Genomic DNA, 16797 nt, shown 5'->3' on the forward strand with positions numbered 1-16797 from the left:
TTGACTTACTCCCACAGCCTCCATCAAAGAGCTAAACTCCAACTCTTCCAGGCCCCAACAGTGCCTGGACATAACAATGTAAATGAGCTAGGAAGTGAGCAGAGAGTTCTCTTCCAACTCCAGACTATGAGCAGAGTTTGGGCTGCCAAAGTCAAATCCTGGCAGAGCCCTCCCCACCATCAAACTCTGGGTAAGGACTTTGTCATTCATTCATTTTTATCCTCATGTTCTTTCCTAGTCTGAGCACTTGGGAGAAACTTAGAGCATTCAGAAATAGGGAATATTATAGAATAATTAGGGTCCACAGGACACATCATTCAGAGCACGAAAACTATTAAAACAAACACACAAATATTCTGTGTTTCAGATGCTATGTAAAGAGTCTTGGCTCAGAATTAGCAAATTGACTATGTTTCCACTAGTGTGACCTTGAACTAGCAAATTGGCTGTATTTTCACTAATATGACCTTGAACAAGTCATCTTTCCTTTCTGGATCCCAGTTTTCTGTTTTGCAAAATGAAAATATAGAACAAGATGATCTCTAAAATTGCATCCCCCTCCTAAACGCCAGTCCTTTGGCCCTATGCCTAAATTAGGGGCTATGGATAATGCAACTGTGGGAATTAGAAAATAGAATGCTAGGGATTTGTTCTAGAAGACTTTGGAGTAAAGGGAATAAAATATGATTGCAAAGGACAGAAGTAAGATAAATGCTACTTTATACATGCAGTAAGTTTTATAAGAGCCCTGACTCTAATATCAGGAGACCAATGGGAGGAGATGAGTAACTGGTGAGCTAAGGAGCTGTTCAAGTCATCTTAGTCGTCATCAAGTTTTTCATTAGCCATGACAACCACAATGTATCAGGCATTGTGCTAAGCAATCTGGGAGATAAGGTATCATAGGAGTTTAATTTCAAAAATCTCACAGAGAGTTGCTTTAGGATGATAAGACATATGTGTAAAATATAATTGCAGTATATGACAGAATATAATTGGAGGAAAAGTGAGGAAGTATTACTGGGGATTCAGAGGTGGGAAAGATTGGTCCTCAACTTAGACTGTCAAGGCAAGAGAGGGAGGGGACTTAAGCTAGAAAATGGTTTAGGTGTCTATAGATTGACTTAGGATAAAGCCTATTCTAGTGAGAGTATACTGCAAACAAAGGAATCGAGACTAAATATGGGGATTCATTCGACAAACTGAAATTTCTATGATGATGATCAAAATAATGTTTAAAAGTGTGAATCTGGACTAGAGCAATAGGAACTTTTCAAAAAGTAAAACTAAGAATAATGGGTAAAACTCAGATTTCAGGTCAATGGAAGGAAGTGGTTTATCAAACTGAAGCATTTCAATAATAGAGAGAACTGTTTTATGGGGCGCCGAGCTTCTAGTACTGTCAGTCCAAGCAGAGGCTTGATGCCCATTTGTGGGAGATGCCCATGGCATCAATTCTTTCACGGGTAAGAAGATCTGAGTTTTCACTGCTCTGAATCAAAATGAGAAACATAAGGACTACATGTTTTCGTGCAGACTGTTTCTTTTTATTCTAATGTATCAGCCTCCCTTCATTTTTGGGGAGTGGTATTAAAAGATCTTTTATTTTTATGTATTGATGAGAATATCTGAAATACTTAAAATAATCTTAATGATCCAGTGAAATTCAAAATTATGGAGGCCACTAGGTGGGGAGATAGTTCCTAAAGCTTCTTCCAACACTGACTCAATGTCTCTTGATTCTAGAAATTGAATTACAATGGTAACTAGAAATGATAAAAGAAAATGAAAAGAAAAAAAACGTAAAGGGAAACCCATCAGGATTTTTTGCCATATTAAGTGGGGTGTGAGGGGAGTCATCAAACTCTCTCAGAATGGTGAACTCAGGAGTCAAAAGAGTGTGGGGGGTTAGTTTTCAGTGAGAAACAATGCTTGACCTGGTCATGATGACTTTGATTTCTCAGACAGAGGACCCAGGAAGTGAGTGACTGCAGATCGTCAGTGAGTAATGAAGCAAGTCTAGCTTGAGAATAAGTCTTTGGAGTCATCTTACCTTCCTAGAAAGGAAAGAGAAAAATATTGTCTTCCAACATTCAACTTCGAGGCCAGCCTCCCATTCATATCTGAAAGTTTAGTTAAAGTCTCTAGACAACTTATTTGTGAGTTGGGTTGGGAGGTCAGAGATAGAGCGGGTAGCTCCAGGAATTTGACACTTTATATTTGGAGGAGAAAGAATGTCAAACTTCTGGAAAAAAAGGATCTGAATTAGATATAAATTCTAGGGATAATGTTTTATAGGAGGCAGAGCTGCACCCAAGATTTGAAGGAGGTAGAAGGCAGACGTTGATAGACATGGATTTAATGTGAGGAGGAAAACTGAGGCAAGGAAGACCTCCAACTTGAAATGATTCTGCTGAAGCATATTATCCATATAAGAGTTTTACCTCTATTACCACATCCATATCCTGTACTGACATCATGTTTTCCTACTCTACTTTTAATTTTTTAAATAGTACCTATGTTTGAACATGTTATAAAATGTACTTATTTATTATCCCAATTATTTATTGTTTCTCTCCTTTGTGAGAATGTAAGCTCCATGAGTGTAGGAAAATTTTTCTGTTTTGTTTACTGGCATATCTCAAGCGCCTAGAGTACTGTCTGGAATATGGTAAAAATTCAATAAATATTTGTTAAATGAGTAAGCAAATTCATATGATCAAAGATAATTTGCTTATGCAGTAGAAGAAAGAAGAGCAGTAAATGAGCCGTGAGCTGGAAGTGGCAATCAGGAAGACCCCACAGAAGACATAATTTTCATTTGAAATGAAGAAAGTATCAGAATTTACCAGATGGAAAAAAAAAATACAGAAAAGTATTCTAGGCGCAAAGGAATACTTATATAAATGGGCAAATACAAGTAAGAAGATCTGTTAAGAATCACAGTAATGGAGGTGAGAGATGACCGTGGCTTGGACCAAAGTGGTAAAAAATAGATCCTAGGTATGCGATAGAGAGATGGAAAAAATAATGACGGCATAATGATTTTTGCCCATCAGATGGAAGGTTGCAATTGCCATCATTTGAGACAAGGAAGACTATGGGTAGTGCCCACAGGAGTTCAGTTTGAGGTAGCTTTTAGAGACCCAATAGGAGATGTGAGTAGGCAACTGCACATATGCGTCTGGAATAAGGGAGAGAAATGTTGGCTGAGAAATTGATTTAGAAGTCTTCTACACATATGTTGTTCTAAGGCATGACAGAGGATGATGTTAACAAAGAAGTGAGTCTACACAGAAAAGAGAAAAGAATACACTGACCTCTGTGAACTCTGACATTAAAGTGGTAAGGCAAAGAGAGAAAACTAACAAAGAAGATGGAGAAAGGGTGACCAGGAAGATAGGAAGAAACCAAAAGTACAGTGCCCTGAGAACCAAGGGAAGAAAATGTGTCAAAAGGCAGGATAGGGGGCTGGCCCCGCGGCCGAATGGTTAAGTTCGCGCGCTCTGCAGCAGGCGGCCGAGTGTTTTGTTGGTTCGAATCCTGGGCGCGGACATGGCACTGCTCATCAAGCCACGCTGAGGCAGCGTCCCACATGCCACAACTAGAAGGACCCACAATGAAGAATATGCAACTATGTGCCGGGGGGCTTTGGGGAGAAAAAGGAAAAAATAAAATCTTTTTTTAAAAAAAGGCAGGATAGATCAACTCTGTCAAGAACTGCTAGTAGTCCAAGTAAGCTAAGGAATGATAAGTGGTGAAAAATCTTAGATCATTGGTGTCTGTGAGCAGGGAAGTTTTGATGGAGTGATGGTGGTGAAAGTCTAAGTAGAATGCATTTAAGAGGGAACGGGAAAAGATGAATTAGAGACTGTGAGTATAGGTAAGTCTTTGGAGGAGTTTTGTTGCGAGGATGGAGGAGGAAATGGAGCAGGAGCTGTGGGATAAGTGAATCAAGAGAAAAAATTGGGGGAGGCTTGTTTTTTATTTGTTTAATAACTGAAAACAATAGCATGTTTCTACACTGATGAAATGTTCCAATAAGGAGCTGTATAGCAATTAGTAGCTTCTCTATTTTCTCTATTAGAATATTAGTTTCTTATCTTGAGGTGCCATATTTTATTTATCTGGTTAACCCCTCCTCTAAATATAATGCCTTTAATGCAGAAGATGTTCCATAAATTTTTGTTACATTGACCTCCACACAGTGGGATACAAATATTTACCCTCTGTAAGGCAATAAATCAGAAAAGTGCGCTTGAAGTTGGTGGAGGGGAAAAGTGGGAGGAAAGATTGATGTGTGGCCACAGTTTGGAGCAGAAATGCAGAGACATAGATGGGCCTCCTGGCTTTCTGTGGCTCTTTTACTTATCAGACCCCCTTAGCCCTGACTGGGATTCTCACCAGTGTCCAAAAGAGGTCGAAACTCTGCCCTATGTGCCCCTCGAAGAAGCTGGTAGATCTGGGTCCCCATGAGGAAATGGAAAGGAGCTGGAAGTGAAAGGATTGATTCTTTGGTAGAAAGAGAGCTGAAGAAGAAAATGAAGTTAAAAATTTAAAACTATAATACAAATTATATGTTCTCGGTCCAGTATATTAGCAATATTTTATCAATATAAATAGCAATTTATATCTTAGACAACGAATATGTATAAATGATAATACAAACCTTTGACGAGGAATATTTAAATTTCTAAAACCTATATGGATTCCATTACGCAAGGCAATTGAGTTACAGAATAGATTGTAGGGGCCACAATTGAGCTGTGTAATCAGAAGTCATTTTAAGTCTAATTGTAAGAGTGGATACTCTGAAGGAGGCTGTTAATAGTGGGAAGGAGGGATTGAAACCCTGGCTTCCCAAAGCATTCACTGGGAGCATGTTACTCTGGGAGGGGGGAGACAAAAGTATTTTGAGGTTTTCCTTCTTGTTAGAACTTCCATAGCTCAGCTTTCTTCCTCATCCTTCCATACTTCACATTACAGGAACATGAATGGTGAGCAATGGACAGGGGGAATTGGAGCCAGGTAACAGAGTTTATCATCTTGGGCTTTCCCCATCTTCAGGGTGTCCAGGTTTATCTCTTTCTCTTGTTACTTCTAATTTACCTCACTACTATCCTGGGAAACCTGCTGATATTCCTGTTGGTCTGCCTGGACTCCCTGCTCCACATACCCATGTACCAATTTGTCAGCATTCTCTCCTTATTGGAACTTGGCTACACAGCTACCACCATCCCCAAGATGCTGTCAAACTTGCTCAGTGAGAAGAAGACCATTTCTTTCTCTGGATGTCTCCTGCAGATCTATTTCTTTCACTCTCTTGGGGCTACTGAGTGCTATCTCCTCACAGCTATGGCTTATGACAGGTACTTAGCCATCTGCCAGCCCCTCCACTACCCCACCCTCATGACTCCAGAACTCTGTGCCAAGATTGCTGTTGGTTGTTGGTTGGGAGGCTTGGCTGGGCCAGTGGCTGAAATTTCCTTGGTCTCTCGCCTCCCTTTCTGTGGCCCCAATCACATTCAGCACATCTTTTGTGATTTTCCTCCTGTGCTGAGCTTGGCTTGTACTGACACATCTATCAATGTCTTAGTGGACTTTGTTATCAACTCCTGCAAGATCCTGGCCACCTTCTTGTTAATCCTCAGCTCCTATGTGCAGATCATCTTCACAGTGCTCAGGATTCCTTCGGCTGCGGGCAAGAGGAAAGCCTTCTCCACGTGTGCCTCCCACCTCACTGTGGTTCTCATCTTCTACGGCAGCATCCTCTTCACGTATGTGCGGCTGAAGAAGAGCTACTCACTGGACTACGACAGGGCTCTGGCAGTGGTCTACTCTGTGCTCACGCCCTTCCTCAATCCCTTTATCTACAGCTTGCGCAACAAGGAGATCAAGGAGGCTGTGAGGAGGCAGTTAAAGAGGGCAGGGATACTGAAGTGAAGGCGAGGAAGGCAAGCCAATTTTGGGGCTGAGGATATGGTGACCTTGGAGATTGTCAGTTGCCATAGATGAGAAATCAAGCATTCAGTGCTTTTCTACATGGGATACCGAACTAGAGCAAGTGCTGCCTGGCTTTTAGTTTTAACGCAACCTTAATACTATCTGCTGGAGCCACGTGCAGCTTGAGACCAGAGCCTGAAAAAGGTGTACCTTCTCTCTAGTAATAAGGTGCAGTTCAGTGATTTTCAAATTTCAGACGTTTGTAAACCATACTTAGAATTTTTGTCAAATTCTTGTCTTACCTATATTATATATAGATACAGTATAATACATATATCTCTCAAATTCACTTGATTTAAGATAAATACACTTAGTCATGTCCTAAACAAGAATATTTGTTAAATGAAATTCAGAACAAAAAACAAATGGTTTTACGTGTACCATTTGCAGTCATTTCATGCACACTGACTGTTCGTGTATTAAAATGGAAAACACTGGTATAGTAGAGAAAAGCAGGTCTTTTGACATGTATCTGGATTTAAATCTTAGTTTATTCAGTCACTTATTAATTACATGATCTTCATAAAATAAGAAATTTTTTGAGTCTTAATTTCATCATTTGTTAAAAATCTTCTTTTGAGGGTTGTTTTGAGAATTACTGGTAAGGTCTACAAACCACAGTACACAGTACCTGGCACATAACTAATAGTAGAAAATAAAAAGCTGTATTTATTTGTATTTTATTTTGCCAAAGTGTCTCATCATTACTCTGAGTCTTAGAACAATATCCAAGAAAATATAATTAAGTAAAAATACTTCCCAGATAATTTTCTCCAAAGTAAAGGAGTAAAGGAGCCAGAGTGAGTACTTATGAGATGAACATAGTTTGTCACACTTCTGTTCTGGCTAGTCCTATGTGTCAGTCTTAATGGTCTTAATGTCTATTATCAGTATAATGTATGAAAGTGTAGGAGTTGAGTCAGTGGCAGGAAACAGGATTACTTTTTGTGTTGGATTACTTTTTTATTTCTTTTAAAGCTAATTATTTTCTTAAATATATGAAAAGCATGTGAAAATCTTATAATTTAGTGTGAGAAATATGGGGGTTAATTATTAGCTGGCGTTGGAGATTATTTATGCATCTGAATATCTACTGTATGTAGAGGATCAAATATTGACAATAAGAAAATTTTCAATTCAAGAAAACATTCAGTTCTATATAGAGCTTTCTAATACAATCCCAAAGTTTTTGTATTCCTACTCTCTTAAAGATATCCATCCATCTATACATCCATCCATCCATCCAGTCAACTCGGCACACGTTTATTTAGGTCTTATTATATATCAGATGACATGCTAAGTTCTACATAAAACAATGAACAAAATAGATATTGTCCAGTCCCTGCCCTTAAGATGTTTTAAAACAGTTGAGGATATAGATATTATAATAACAGTTTTTGATTAATTACAATTAATTAAGTAAAGTTTTGATAATTAGCAATAAAATACACACGCATTTTCTTCTTGAGGATGTTACATATTTGAGGTGAAAACTAACGGATAAATGAGAGTTATCCTTTTTAATGAAAACAATAATAGCAATAATTATATCTATTTCATAAATTTGGAAATTTAGACCAAGATAGATGGAATAGCTTGCCAAAAATTATAAAGCAAGTCAGAATCAGGGACTCTGAAAAAGAAAATAGTTTTCAGCCTCCAAAGCTAGGTCCTGCTAGTCTTTAAAATGTCCAGGGAAGGAAGGAAAAAGAAGAAAGAGAAGAAAGTAACAGTTAAAAAGATGATAACTAGGTTACGGATCTGGAAACACGCAGTTGCTAGGGAGTTGGCTTCTGAGGACTTGCTGAGGCAAGTGTGACAAGTGGGTCTCACCTTCAAGAAAGTGAAAGGACAATCCACAGAATAGGAAAAAAATATTTCCAAATTGTATGTCTGGTAAGGGACTTGTATCTACCATTATAAAGCACTCTTACAATTCACTAATAAAAAGACAAATAACCCAATTTAAAAAGCAAGCAAATGATCTGAATAGATGTTTATTCAAAGAAAACAAGCTAGTAGCCAATAAGCACATAAAAAGATGTTCATCATTAATCACCAGGAAAATACAAATGAACACCACAATGAGTTACTACTATATACTCACTAAAATGTCTAGTATCAAAAAGTCAGATTACCACATATATTGGTGAGGATGTGGAGGAGTCAGAACCTTCATACACCACTTGAAGCAACGTTAAATGATGTAGCCACTTTGGAAAACAGTCCAGCAGTTCCTTAAAAGATTAAACACAGAGTTATCATATGACCTAACAATTCCACTTCTAGGTTAAACATACAAGAGAAATGGAAATATATGCCCATGTGGAAACTTGTATATGAATATTTGTGGTAGTATTATTCATAGCAGCCAAAATGTAGAAACTGTCAAAATGCCTATCAATGGAGGACTAGATAAACAAAATATGTATGTCCAAACAATGGAAAGTGTTTTGTACATAGAAAGCAAAGACAGACTGATACATGTTACAGCATGAATGAACCTTGTACATATTATGCTAAGTGAAAGAAACCCAACATGAAACACCACATACTACATGATATCACTCATAGGAAATATGCAGAACAGAGAAATCTATAAAAATAAAAGGTATACTAGTGGTGGGGGAAAAGGGAGAGAAAAGGACAAATGAATAAGGGGTGGTAGCAGAGTACAGGGTTTCTTTTTAAGGTGATTAAAATTTTCTAAAATTGACTGTGGCGATGGCTGTACAATATCTGTGAATATATTAAAAACCATTCAATTGTATACTTTAAATGGGTGAATTGCATAGTATGTAAATTATATCTCAATAAAGCTGTCTTAAAAAGTAGGGTTGAGGGGCTGGCCCTGGTGGCATAGTGGTTAGGTTTGGCATGCTCCACTTTGGTGGCCTGGGTTCATGGGTTCAGATCCTGGGCACAGACCTACACCACTCATCAAGCTATGCTGTGGCCATGACCCATATACAAAATAGTGGAAGATTGGCACAGATGTTAGCTCAGGGCCAATCTTCCTCAAGCAAAAAGAGGAAGATTGGCAACAGATGTTAGCTTAGGGCCAATCTTCCTCACCTCCCCACTCCCCGCAAAAAAAGTGAGGATGAAGGTAGGCAAATCTTCTTATGAATACTTGCTTTAAAAACTGCTGCAGTAAACGGTCTGGATTTTTATAGGAAACTGTGAGTTTAAGAGGTGGATGGACACAGTCTCACCAGAACCCAGTCAACCTGTCCACTGGCTTGTTGGCTGGATCTACTTTATTCTAGATGTCTCCATAGGGCAAAAGCCTTTGAAGACTGTTTTTAGATTTAGTTCTGACCTGGGAACTAAACGGACTAGATAAATAGGGAGAGGGACTGAAAGAGAGAGAGAGAGAAAGAAGAAAGGAGGGAAGGGGGGTGGGGGCGATCAAGCAAATGGGGAGGACTATTCTAAATTAAAAATGGATTTAAAAGACATAATAACCAAAACTCACATGAATCTTGAGTCAAGTCAACTGTGAAAACACATTCAGTTTGGGGGAAACTGAGGACGTTTAACTGTGGACTAAGTATTAGGTGATATGGAAGACTTATTGCTGAGTTTTTAGAGTGTGAGAATGGTATTACGGTTAGTGGAAAAAATGCATTTAGGGTGAAATGTAAAGATCTTTGAGATTTACTTAAAAATGTTTTTAAAAAAGAGATGAAGTAATAATGGCAAAATATTATATATTATTAAAATTTGAGACATATGGATTTACTATTTACTCCATGAATAATTTAAAATATTGTGTAACAAAACACTTTTTAAAAAAGCTAAAGAAAAAGAGTAGTCACTAAAAAGAGAATTATTATCTATGTTTCCAAATTAGCAGAGACAAAAGTTTCTAGGGAAAAATATAGAAAATTGCGTCAATTCAATTAGAGACAGAAAGGAAGAAGAAAAAATCTAGAGAGGAAAGAATGAAAAAACAGGACACACAGTATTTTGGTAGAAATACTTTCAAATAGATTTAAATCACAAAATATGTAAATGGATTAAGTGCACCTATTATAATACAAAGATTATCATATTAGATCTTTTACATCAAACTATATGCCACTTATAAGATATATATATCTAAACATACAGACACACAGAGACAAAGTATGGGAAGAAAAATAGAGAAAAGATTTGTGTAGCAATATTAGTAAGAAACAAAATAGAATTTATGACAAAGAAGCATTATCAGCAATGCAGAGAGAAACTTTAAAGTATTGTAAGAAAAATTTCACCAAAGACACAGCATTCTCACTTCAGTTATATCGAACAACACAGCTTCAAAGCATGTAAAAGAAAAAGTGACAAAAATATTGGAATGAATTAACACATTTTAACATATCTCTGAAAGAAATGTAAATGATTATGACAAGCAAATAAATGAGCAAAGTTCTGGAAAAGTCAAACATAAGCCTAATTTTTTAGATATATATATATTTATTTACATATCATATTGTATATATAATAAAAGCTTGTTTTATATATATATAACATGTGCTATATATTATGTAAAGTATTTTATATATATATATCTTCTATATACCAAACATATAGAGAAATTATATATTTCCATTACACATGCAGCATTTATAAACTTGATAGAATTTTTAAGGAAATTCTATTTTAAAATATAGATGTCTTACTGACTAATTTCTCTGAACATAGGAAAGGGATGGGTTGGGAGAAGATTATTAAAAGGAGAGGTATGCATCAAAAATAAAATTTATCTCCTTGATTATTTTACTTTATCTAGCATGGGAGTTGATTAGTACAAAGATATAAGATACATGTAAGGTCACCTAGAATAGCAAAGTAAACAATAAAACATTTATTTTTTAAAGGAAACATATGTATTCAATTTAGGGATATCACCGGAGTTGTGCACGGCTGATATACGTGTCTTATTCAGACTTGGTGCTTTGGTCTTGAGATTTCAACCGCTATTTGAGAGAAATGAAATTTAAACTGTGAGATTGAGGGTCTCCTATCCCAGTCTCTTTAGAGAAGTACTATTTAATCTCACACTCTGAGAGTGTCTGACTCTTTTGCTAAAGGGTTTAGCTACAAGAGTGATCATTTTCGAGTTCCAAAATAAAAAGAACTGTGCCTTATGAAAGAGTAAATGTCCAACATGGGGAAACAGTATTATATCCTAAATAAGACTCTGCTGTCTATGTGTACACTGGTAAGGTGTTCTTTTGTTTGTGTCAAAAGTTGATACAACAATTTTATTTCTTGGCCATGTATAACTTATTGTGTAGAATTTGGGTAACTCAGCATTTATTACTGGGATTCCAGAAAGAAAAAACTAAAGATTGAATGGCACTCCCTGGAGTTTTACAACATGAGGGCCCAGGAATTAATTTTCAGCTCGGAACAATAATAAAAGTAACAAAAATATTGATTAATAATAACTAATATTTGATAAGCATTATAGACACTGGGCTCAGAATTTTATACATATGATAGCATTTACTCTTCAAAATCCCAAAAGATTCTATATTATAGAAAGGGACACTGAGGCTCAGGACACTTATGTTAGTTCTCCAAGTTTGTGCAGCTGGAAAGTGGAAAACTCACGATTCATGTTTAGATAATATAATATCAAAGTTCTCGGTCTTAGTGACCACCTTAAGTTTACACTAATAAAGAGAAGCTACCTGACAATTAGCACTAGCTAACTTTGTAGGAGATCGCCTTGGTTAAATGCTCAAGCGGAGGGGGAATTATCTTTTTTCTGATATGCTGAGGAGCAGTTCTCACACCAGGTGCACAGATAACTGGATGTCTGCTAGGGTACTTATTCAAAGAGGTTTGAAACACAAATACTAAATTTTGGAAGGTTTAGAGGAAATAAAATAGCTAAATGACTGGAAACGAGTCTATAAGGACTATGGAATCTTATGCCAAGAAAAACGCTGAATTTGATGGATAATGGCATTCTTATTAATAGCAGGAATAATGACTTATTAGTCTCTGAGGCCTCCAAAAGCCAAGACCACTGGTATAATAGTTGCAATGTGAATTCTCTGCACCTAACAGAGTACCTAACATAGAATTGCTACTCAAACGTTATTTTTTAATAAATAAGCCTTGAAATATGGAGGAATAAATCCTTTCACCACTTTTTGTATAACAGCTAGTAATCACATTTACTCACTGAATACCACATTTCGTTTGGAACTCCTCTTAGGTTTAGTAATTGGTCTAGGAAGAACGCTATGTAAAGTGGGCACAAGATCATGGTGAATAAGGACCTGGCTCTCAGATCAGATAGAATTAAGTTTCTGTCCTGGATTCCTAATACTTAGCTCTGTGGAGTTGGACTAATTATTGAAATGCTGTGTTTCATATTTCTCATTTGGAAAAAAAATGAGTTAACATTTATTTCACAGGATTGTTGTGAGGATAAATGAGACAATGTATGCAAGGTCCTTACCATAAGCTCAAACATTGTTAAACATCTTAGCTCTTATGAATACTAAAGAGCGCTCAGGTTAGAAATGATCTTAGTGATGACCTAATCCAGTTGTTTTCAATTGTTTCCAAATCTGACATATGATCAGAATTTTCTTGGGTGCTTTTCAGATTGCAAATGCATGGGCTTCACTTTCAGATTTTCTGAATAGTAACTTCTGATGATCGGTTTGGGGAACCACTGATTTAATCCAACCACGTAACTTTATAGACAAGGAAATGGCACAAGTTAGTGGCATAAAAAGATATAAAATCTCATCCTTGAACCCCATAGTCCAGTAGTCTTTCTGTGATGCCACAATCACCTGAAGCCTGGGAAAGTGGCAGAGGAAAGAACCAATGGCTCCTGCGACTCATTGAAAACTTTTAAGGTTTCATAAAACTTTTGGGAAAAGAAGTTTATATAATTTCACTCCTTGAATACCAACTAGATTGAACAAAAGTTTGTATTTATTTGGGCCAGAGAATAAGTCTTAGCTCTGCCACTAACTACATAACCTTAGGCAAGTCATTAAACTTCTTTGAGCTTTGAGTTCCAACATTTAAATAATGATAATGCCTGACCTAACTACTTCAGAATATTTTAAATTTCAAGAGGTTTCATATATGTGAAAACATTTCAAATATTAAACTGCTAGAGAAATATAGTGGACTATTATTGATGTTAATTTTTATCTCTCTCAATAGGGCCTAAAATTCTATAACACATAGTGTGCATGATCAGTCCATTACTGTTGAATCGAATTTGTAGATTAAATAAGCTAAATATAGAGAAGCCTTCTGACTAATGTCAGGAAATTGTTTATTAATGTGGGATGTTGAATAACAGGGAGATTCATTACAGGAAAGAGGATTGGGGGAAGTTAACAGTAGCAATTTTCAGAACTATGATGTCTTTCATCTCTCTTCTATCCTGCTTTCTGGCCTCACCAGCATGTGAGGCCACAGAAGAGAAGGGCAGGATCCCAGCTGGTAGAGTGTGAGGAAGGAGACAACCTGAGCTACAAAGCAGGATAATCCATGTGTCCTGTTTAAGCTACCACAAACATGGTAGGGGCGTTAATGTAAACAGGCCATGCCATTGCCACCAATGACCTGGACACAGCAGTTTTTCATTCTTGTTTATAATAATAGAACAAGTAGCTGCAGCAATAGAAAAAGAACATAATAATGAACAAGACAAGGAACAGTGAACTTCCAGGAGGTTTCTCAGAGTCTCTAGGATCTAGATCAATCTCCCAACCCCACCAGCCCTCTTCTGACAGCAGAAAAGCCTCCCAATAGCATCTTTCATGTCCTTGTTTCTCAGGCTATAGATAATGGGGTTGAGGAAGGGAGCAAGGATAACAAAAGTGACAGCAGTTGCCGTGTCCCAAAACACTGAGTAGGTAGCTGAGAATCGCAAATACATGACAGCCACACTACCAAAAAACAGCAAGAACACAGCAAGGTGGGCAGCACAGGTGGAAAAGGCTTTATGACGGCTCTCGGCTGAGGGCATCCTCAGAATCACCATGATGATCCGGATGTAGGATAGGGAGATGACCAGGAAAGAGGCTAGGATCTCCACTGCATGGATGGCATCCACAATGACCACCAGGGATGTGTCTGTGCAGGCCAAGCTCAGCACAGGTGTGAAGTCACAGAAGATCTGATGAATCTCATTGGAGCCGCAGAAAGGCAGGATGGCCATCCATGCGATCTCAGGGAGCACCAGGAAGAAGCCACAGAGACAGGATCCAGCTGTCAGCAGGATGCAAAATTTGGGAGTCATGATAATTGGGTAATGGAGAGGATTACAGATCGCTATGTACCTGTCAATGGCCATTGCTGTCAGGACACAGCCTTCTGTGATACCAAGAGAATGGAAGAAGTACATCTGCATGAGGCAGCCAGCCAGAGAGATGGTCTTCTGCTCACTCACTAGGCTGGAGAGCATCTTGGGGATGGTAGTTGTGGTATACCAGATCTCCAGGAAAGAGAGAACACTGATGAAGAAATACATGGGGGTGCGCAGAGCCGTGTCCAGCTGGATGACAATGAATATCATTAGGTTCCCAGTTATGATAAACCCATAGATAAGAAGCAAGGGAATAAAGAATAAAAGGCCACCTTCATGCAGATGTGGAAACACAGAGAAGAGGAACTCAGTCAACATTGTCTGATTTTCACTGGTCATCAACTGTGTCATCTGTGAGGAGAAGAAAGGACACAAAGAAACTCCTGGAATTGGGATGGTGATTGCCCATTGAAAATTGCTTCCCTCCTTTCTGTAATCAGTTACTTAAGCTGACTCTGGGATTCTAAACAGGCCAGTTTGAAACATCTCTCAGCTGTACCTACAACATTGAAATATTGGCTTTGACCCCTAACTGACCTTTTTGTAAACATCTCTAATTGATTCAAAGAAAACACAAAGCAACACGTAAATTTAAGTCTCTGGAAATATTTTCTGGAAGTTCATTTACTTCTTTAATTTTTGAGTCTTTATCCTCCTCATATCCGCCCTCTGTGTTTAACTTTAAAACTTTGTAACTTTCTTTCCAACTATTCTCCATTCCTGTTCTGCAGAAAAGTAATTTTTTGAAAAAATGTAAATACATTATCAGGAGCCCTTCTCCCAAAAATTCTTCATGTTTTTTCCCCATCTTTTCCAGCCCTGATATCTAACTTGAGGCTGCCTAACGTATTCATCTTTATCTCTCTGCTTTTTTTTCTGTTGGTTTCATAGTAACAAGTCTGTTTCTCATGAAACAATAAGTACCTGGACATCAGGAAATATTCCTCCTTTCAATCTTTGCTTTGTCTTTTTTTTTTTTTTAGGAAGATTAGCCCTGAGCTAACTGCTGCCAATCCTCCTCTTTTTTCCAAGGAACATTGGCCCTGAGCTAACATCCATGCCCATGCTCCTCTACGTTATATGTGGGATGCCTACCACAGCATGGCATGCCGAGCAGTGCCATGTCCTCACCCGGGATCGGAACTGGCGAACCCAAGGCTGCCAAAGCAGAACGTGCTCACTTAACCACTGTGCCACTGGGCCGGCCCCCCTCTGCTGTGTCTTTAACTCACCCTTCTCCTTCTCCTCTCTCAATGGTTGACGTTGATAATTTCTCAGACCAAAAGTCTATCCAGAACCACCTTGCACCTGGTTAGTGGCCTTTGAATTTTGAACAAGCTTTTAACTCCATCCCCAATCATCCCATCCCTCCTAAGAAGGTCACATAGCCAAAGAAAGGAAATCATTCTGAATAAAAAATCACTTCTATCATAATTATGGCTATCTTGGGAAGGAAGTGTCATAGAAACCAGCTGCAGTAGAAATCAGACCAGCCTGTCCTTGTTGGTGAGAAGGGACAACTGAACTTTTTGAAGGGTAATTAAAGTTAGTGATAGACTATGTATTAGTGTTCATTTTACTATTTTAACATCTTTTTCACTGCTCTTCTTACCTCTACGGAGGCATTCTACAGATAAACATTCCTAAGTATGGCTTTTCTTGTCCTTCTTTTCAAGAACATTCAAGGACAAAGCCCAAAGATCTTAGCCTGATCCTCATTGTTTTCTCTGATCTGTTTCCAATCATATTTTAGAGCCAAATGTTTTTCTACATACTCATCAGCTCAGGCGTAGGACCAATTTCCTGCATTTCTATTTTGCTTACTCATTTCCTCCTCCCATTTTCCTGATCTCTTCCTATTATAATCTAAGCTGCCAAGGTCCAGTAAGTGTTCCCATTATCATTGATTTTCAATGACCTGAAGTAATCACTCTCTCCTCTGACTCCCCATCGTGCTTTATATTTTCCTCCTTCATGACTTCTAACCCATCCTTTAAATGTTTTCATGTCAGTATTTTCTCCCTCAAGCAGACTGAAAGCTTCTCATAGGGAATCATAAAGGAGAAATGAAACAGTGTTATTGAAGAGATCCCATGTAATGATCGTGGAACTAGGCATTTTACATGTTTTGTCTCATTTATTTTTTCCTAGGATAAAGAGATTATTACTATTGCTTTATAGGTAGAGAAATTGAGCACCAAAGGGGAGAAATAACTTGTCCAAATTCACATAGATAAGATCAAAACAATCACTGGAAACCTTGTCTGCATGTCTTAAAAGTCCACTATTATTTCTTATACCACAGTGGGAAATTTAAGTCAGGACTCATCAGTCATTTTGTCTGTGTCCCTGTATATGTAGGACTGTCTTGAGCATGAGGGTGTGAGCTGATGTGGTTTTTCTCAGGAGGTCAAAAGCAGATTAAAATAAATGCATTGCAGGCTAGGAGAATC

At 37.8% G+C, this 16797-nt stretch overlaps 2 protein-coding genes across 2 annotated transcripts; one reads left to right on the forward strand and one right to left on the reverse strand.

Moving 5' to 3' along the window:
• The first annotated feature begins 5004 nt into the window (after positions 1-5004).
• Positions 5005-5943, forward strand: OR6N1 (olfactory receptor family 6 subfamily N member 1). The gene is given in 1 exon segment (NM_001391737.1): positions 5005-5943. A coding segment is annotated over 1 exon segment (939 nt).
• Positions 5944-13729: 7786 nt separating this feature from the next.
• Positions 13730-14759, reverse strand: OR6K6 (olfactory receptor family 6 subfamily K member 6). Its single transcript, XM_014739716.1, has one exon. The coding sequence runs from the start codon at positions 14693-14695 to the stop codon at positions 13730-13732; it is 966 nt and encodes a 321-aa protein (XP_014595202.1). The 5' UTR covers positions 14696-14759.
• Between the last annotated feature and the right edge of the window lie 2038 nt (positions 14760-16797).

This window comes from Equus caballus, chromosome 5 (genome assembly GCF_041296265.1).
Source record: "Equus caballus isolate H_3958 breed thoroughbred chromosome 5, TB-T2T, whole genome shotgun sequence".
Classification (NCBI taxonomy): Eukaryota; Metazoa; Chordata; class Mammalia; order Perissodactyla; family Equidae; genus Equus; species Equus caballus.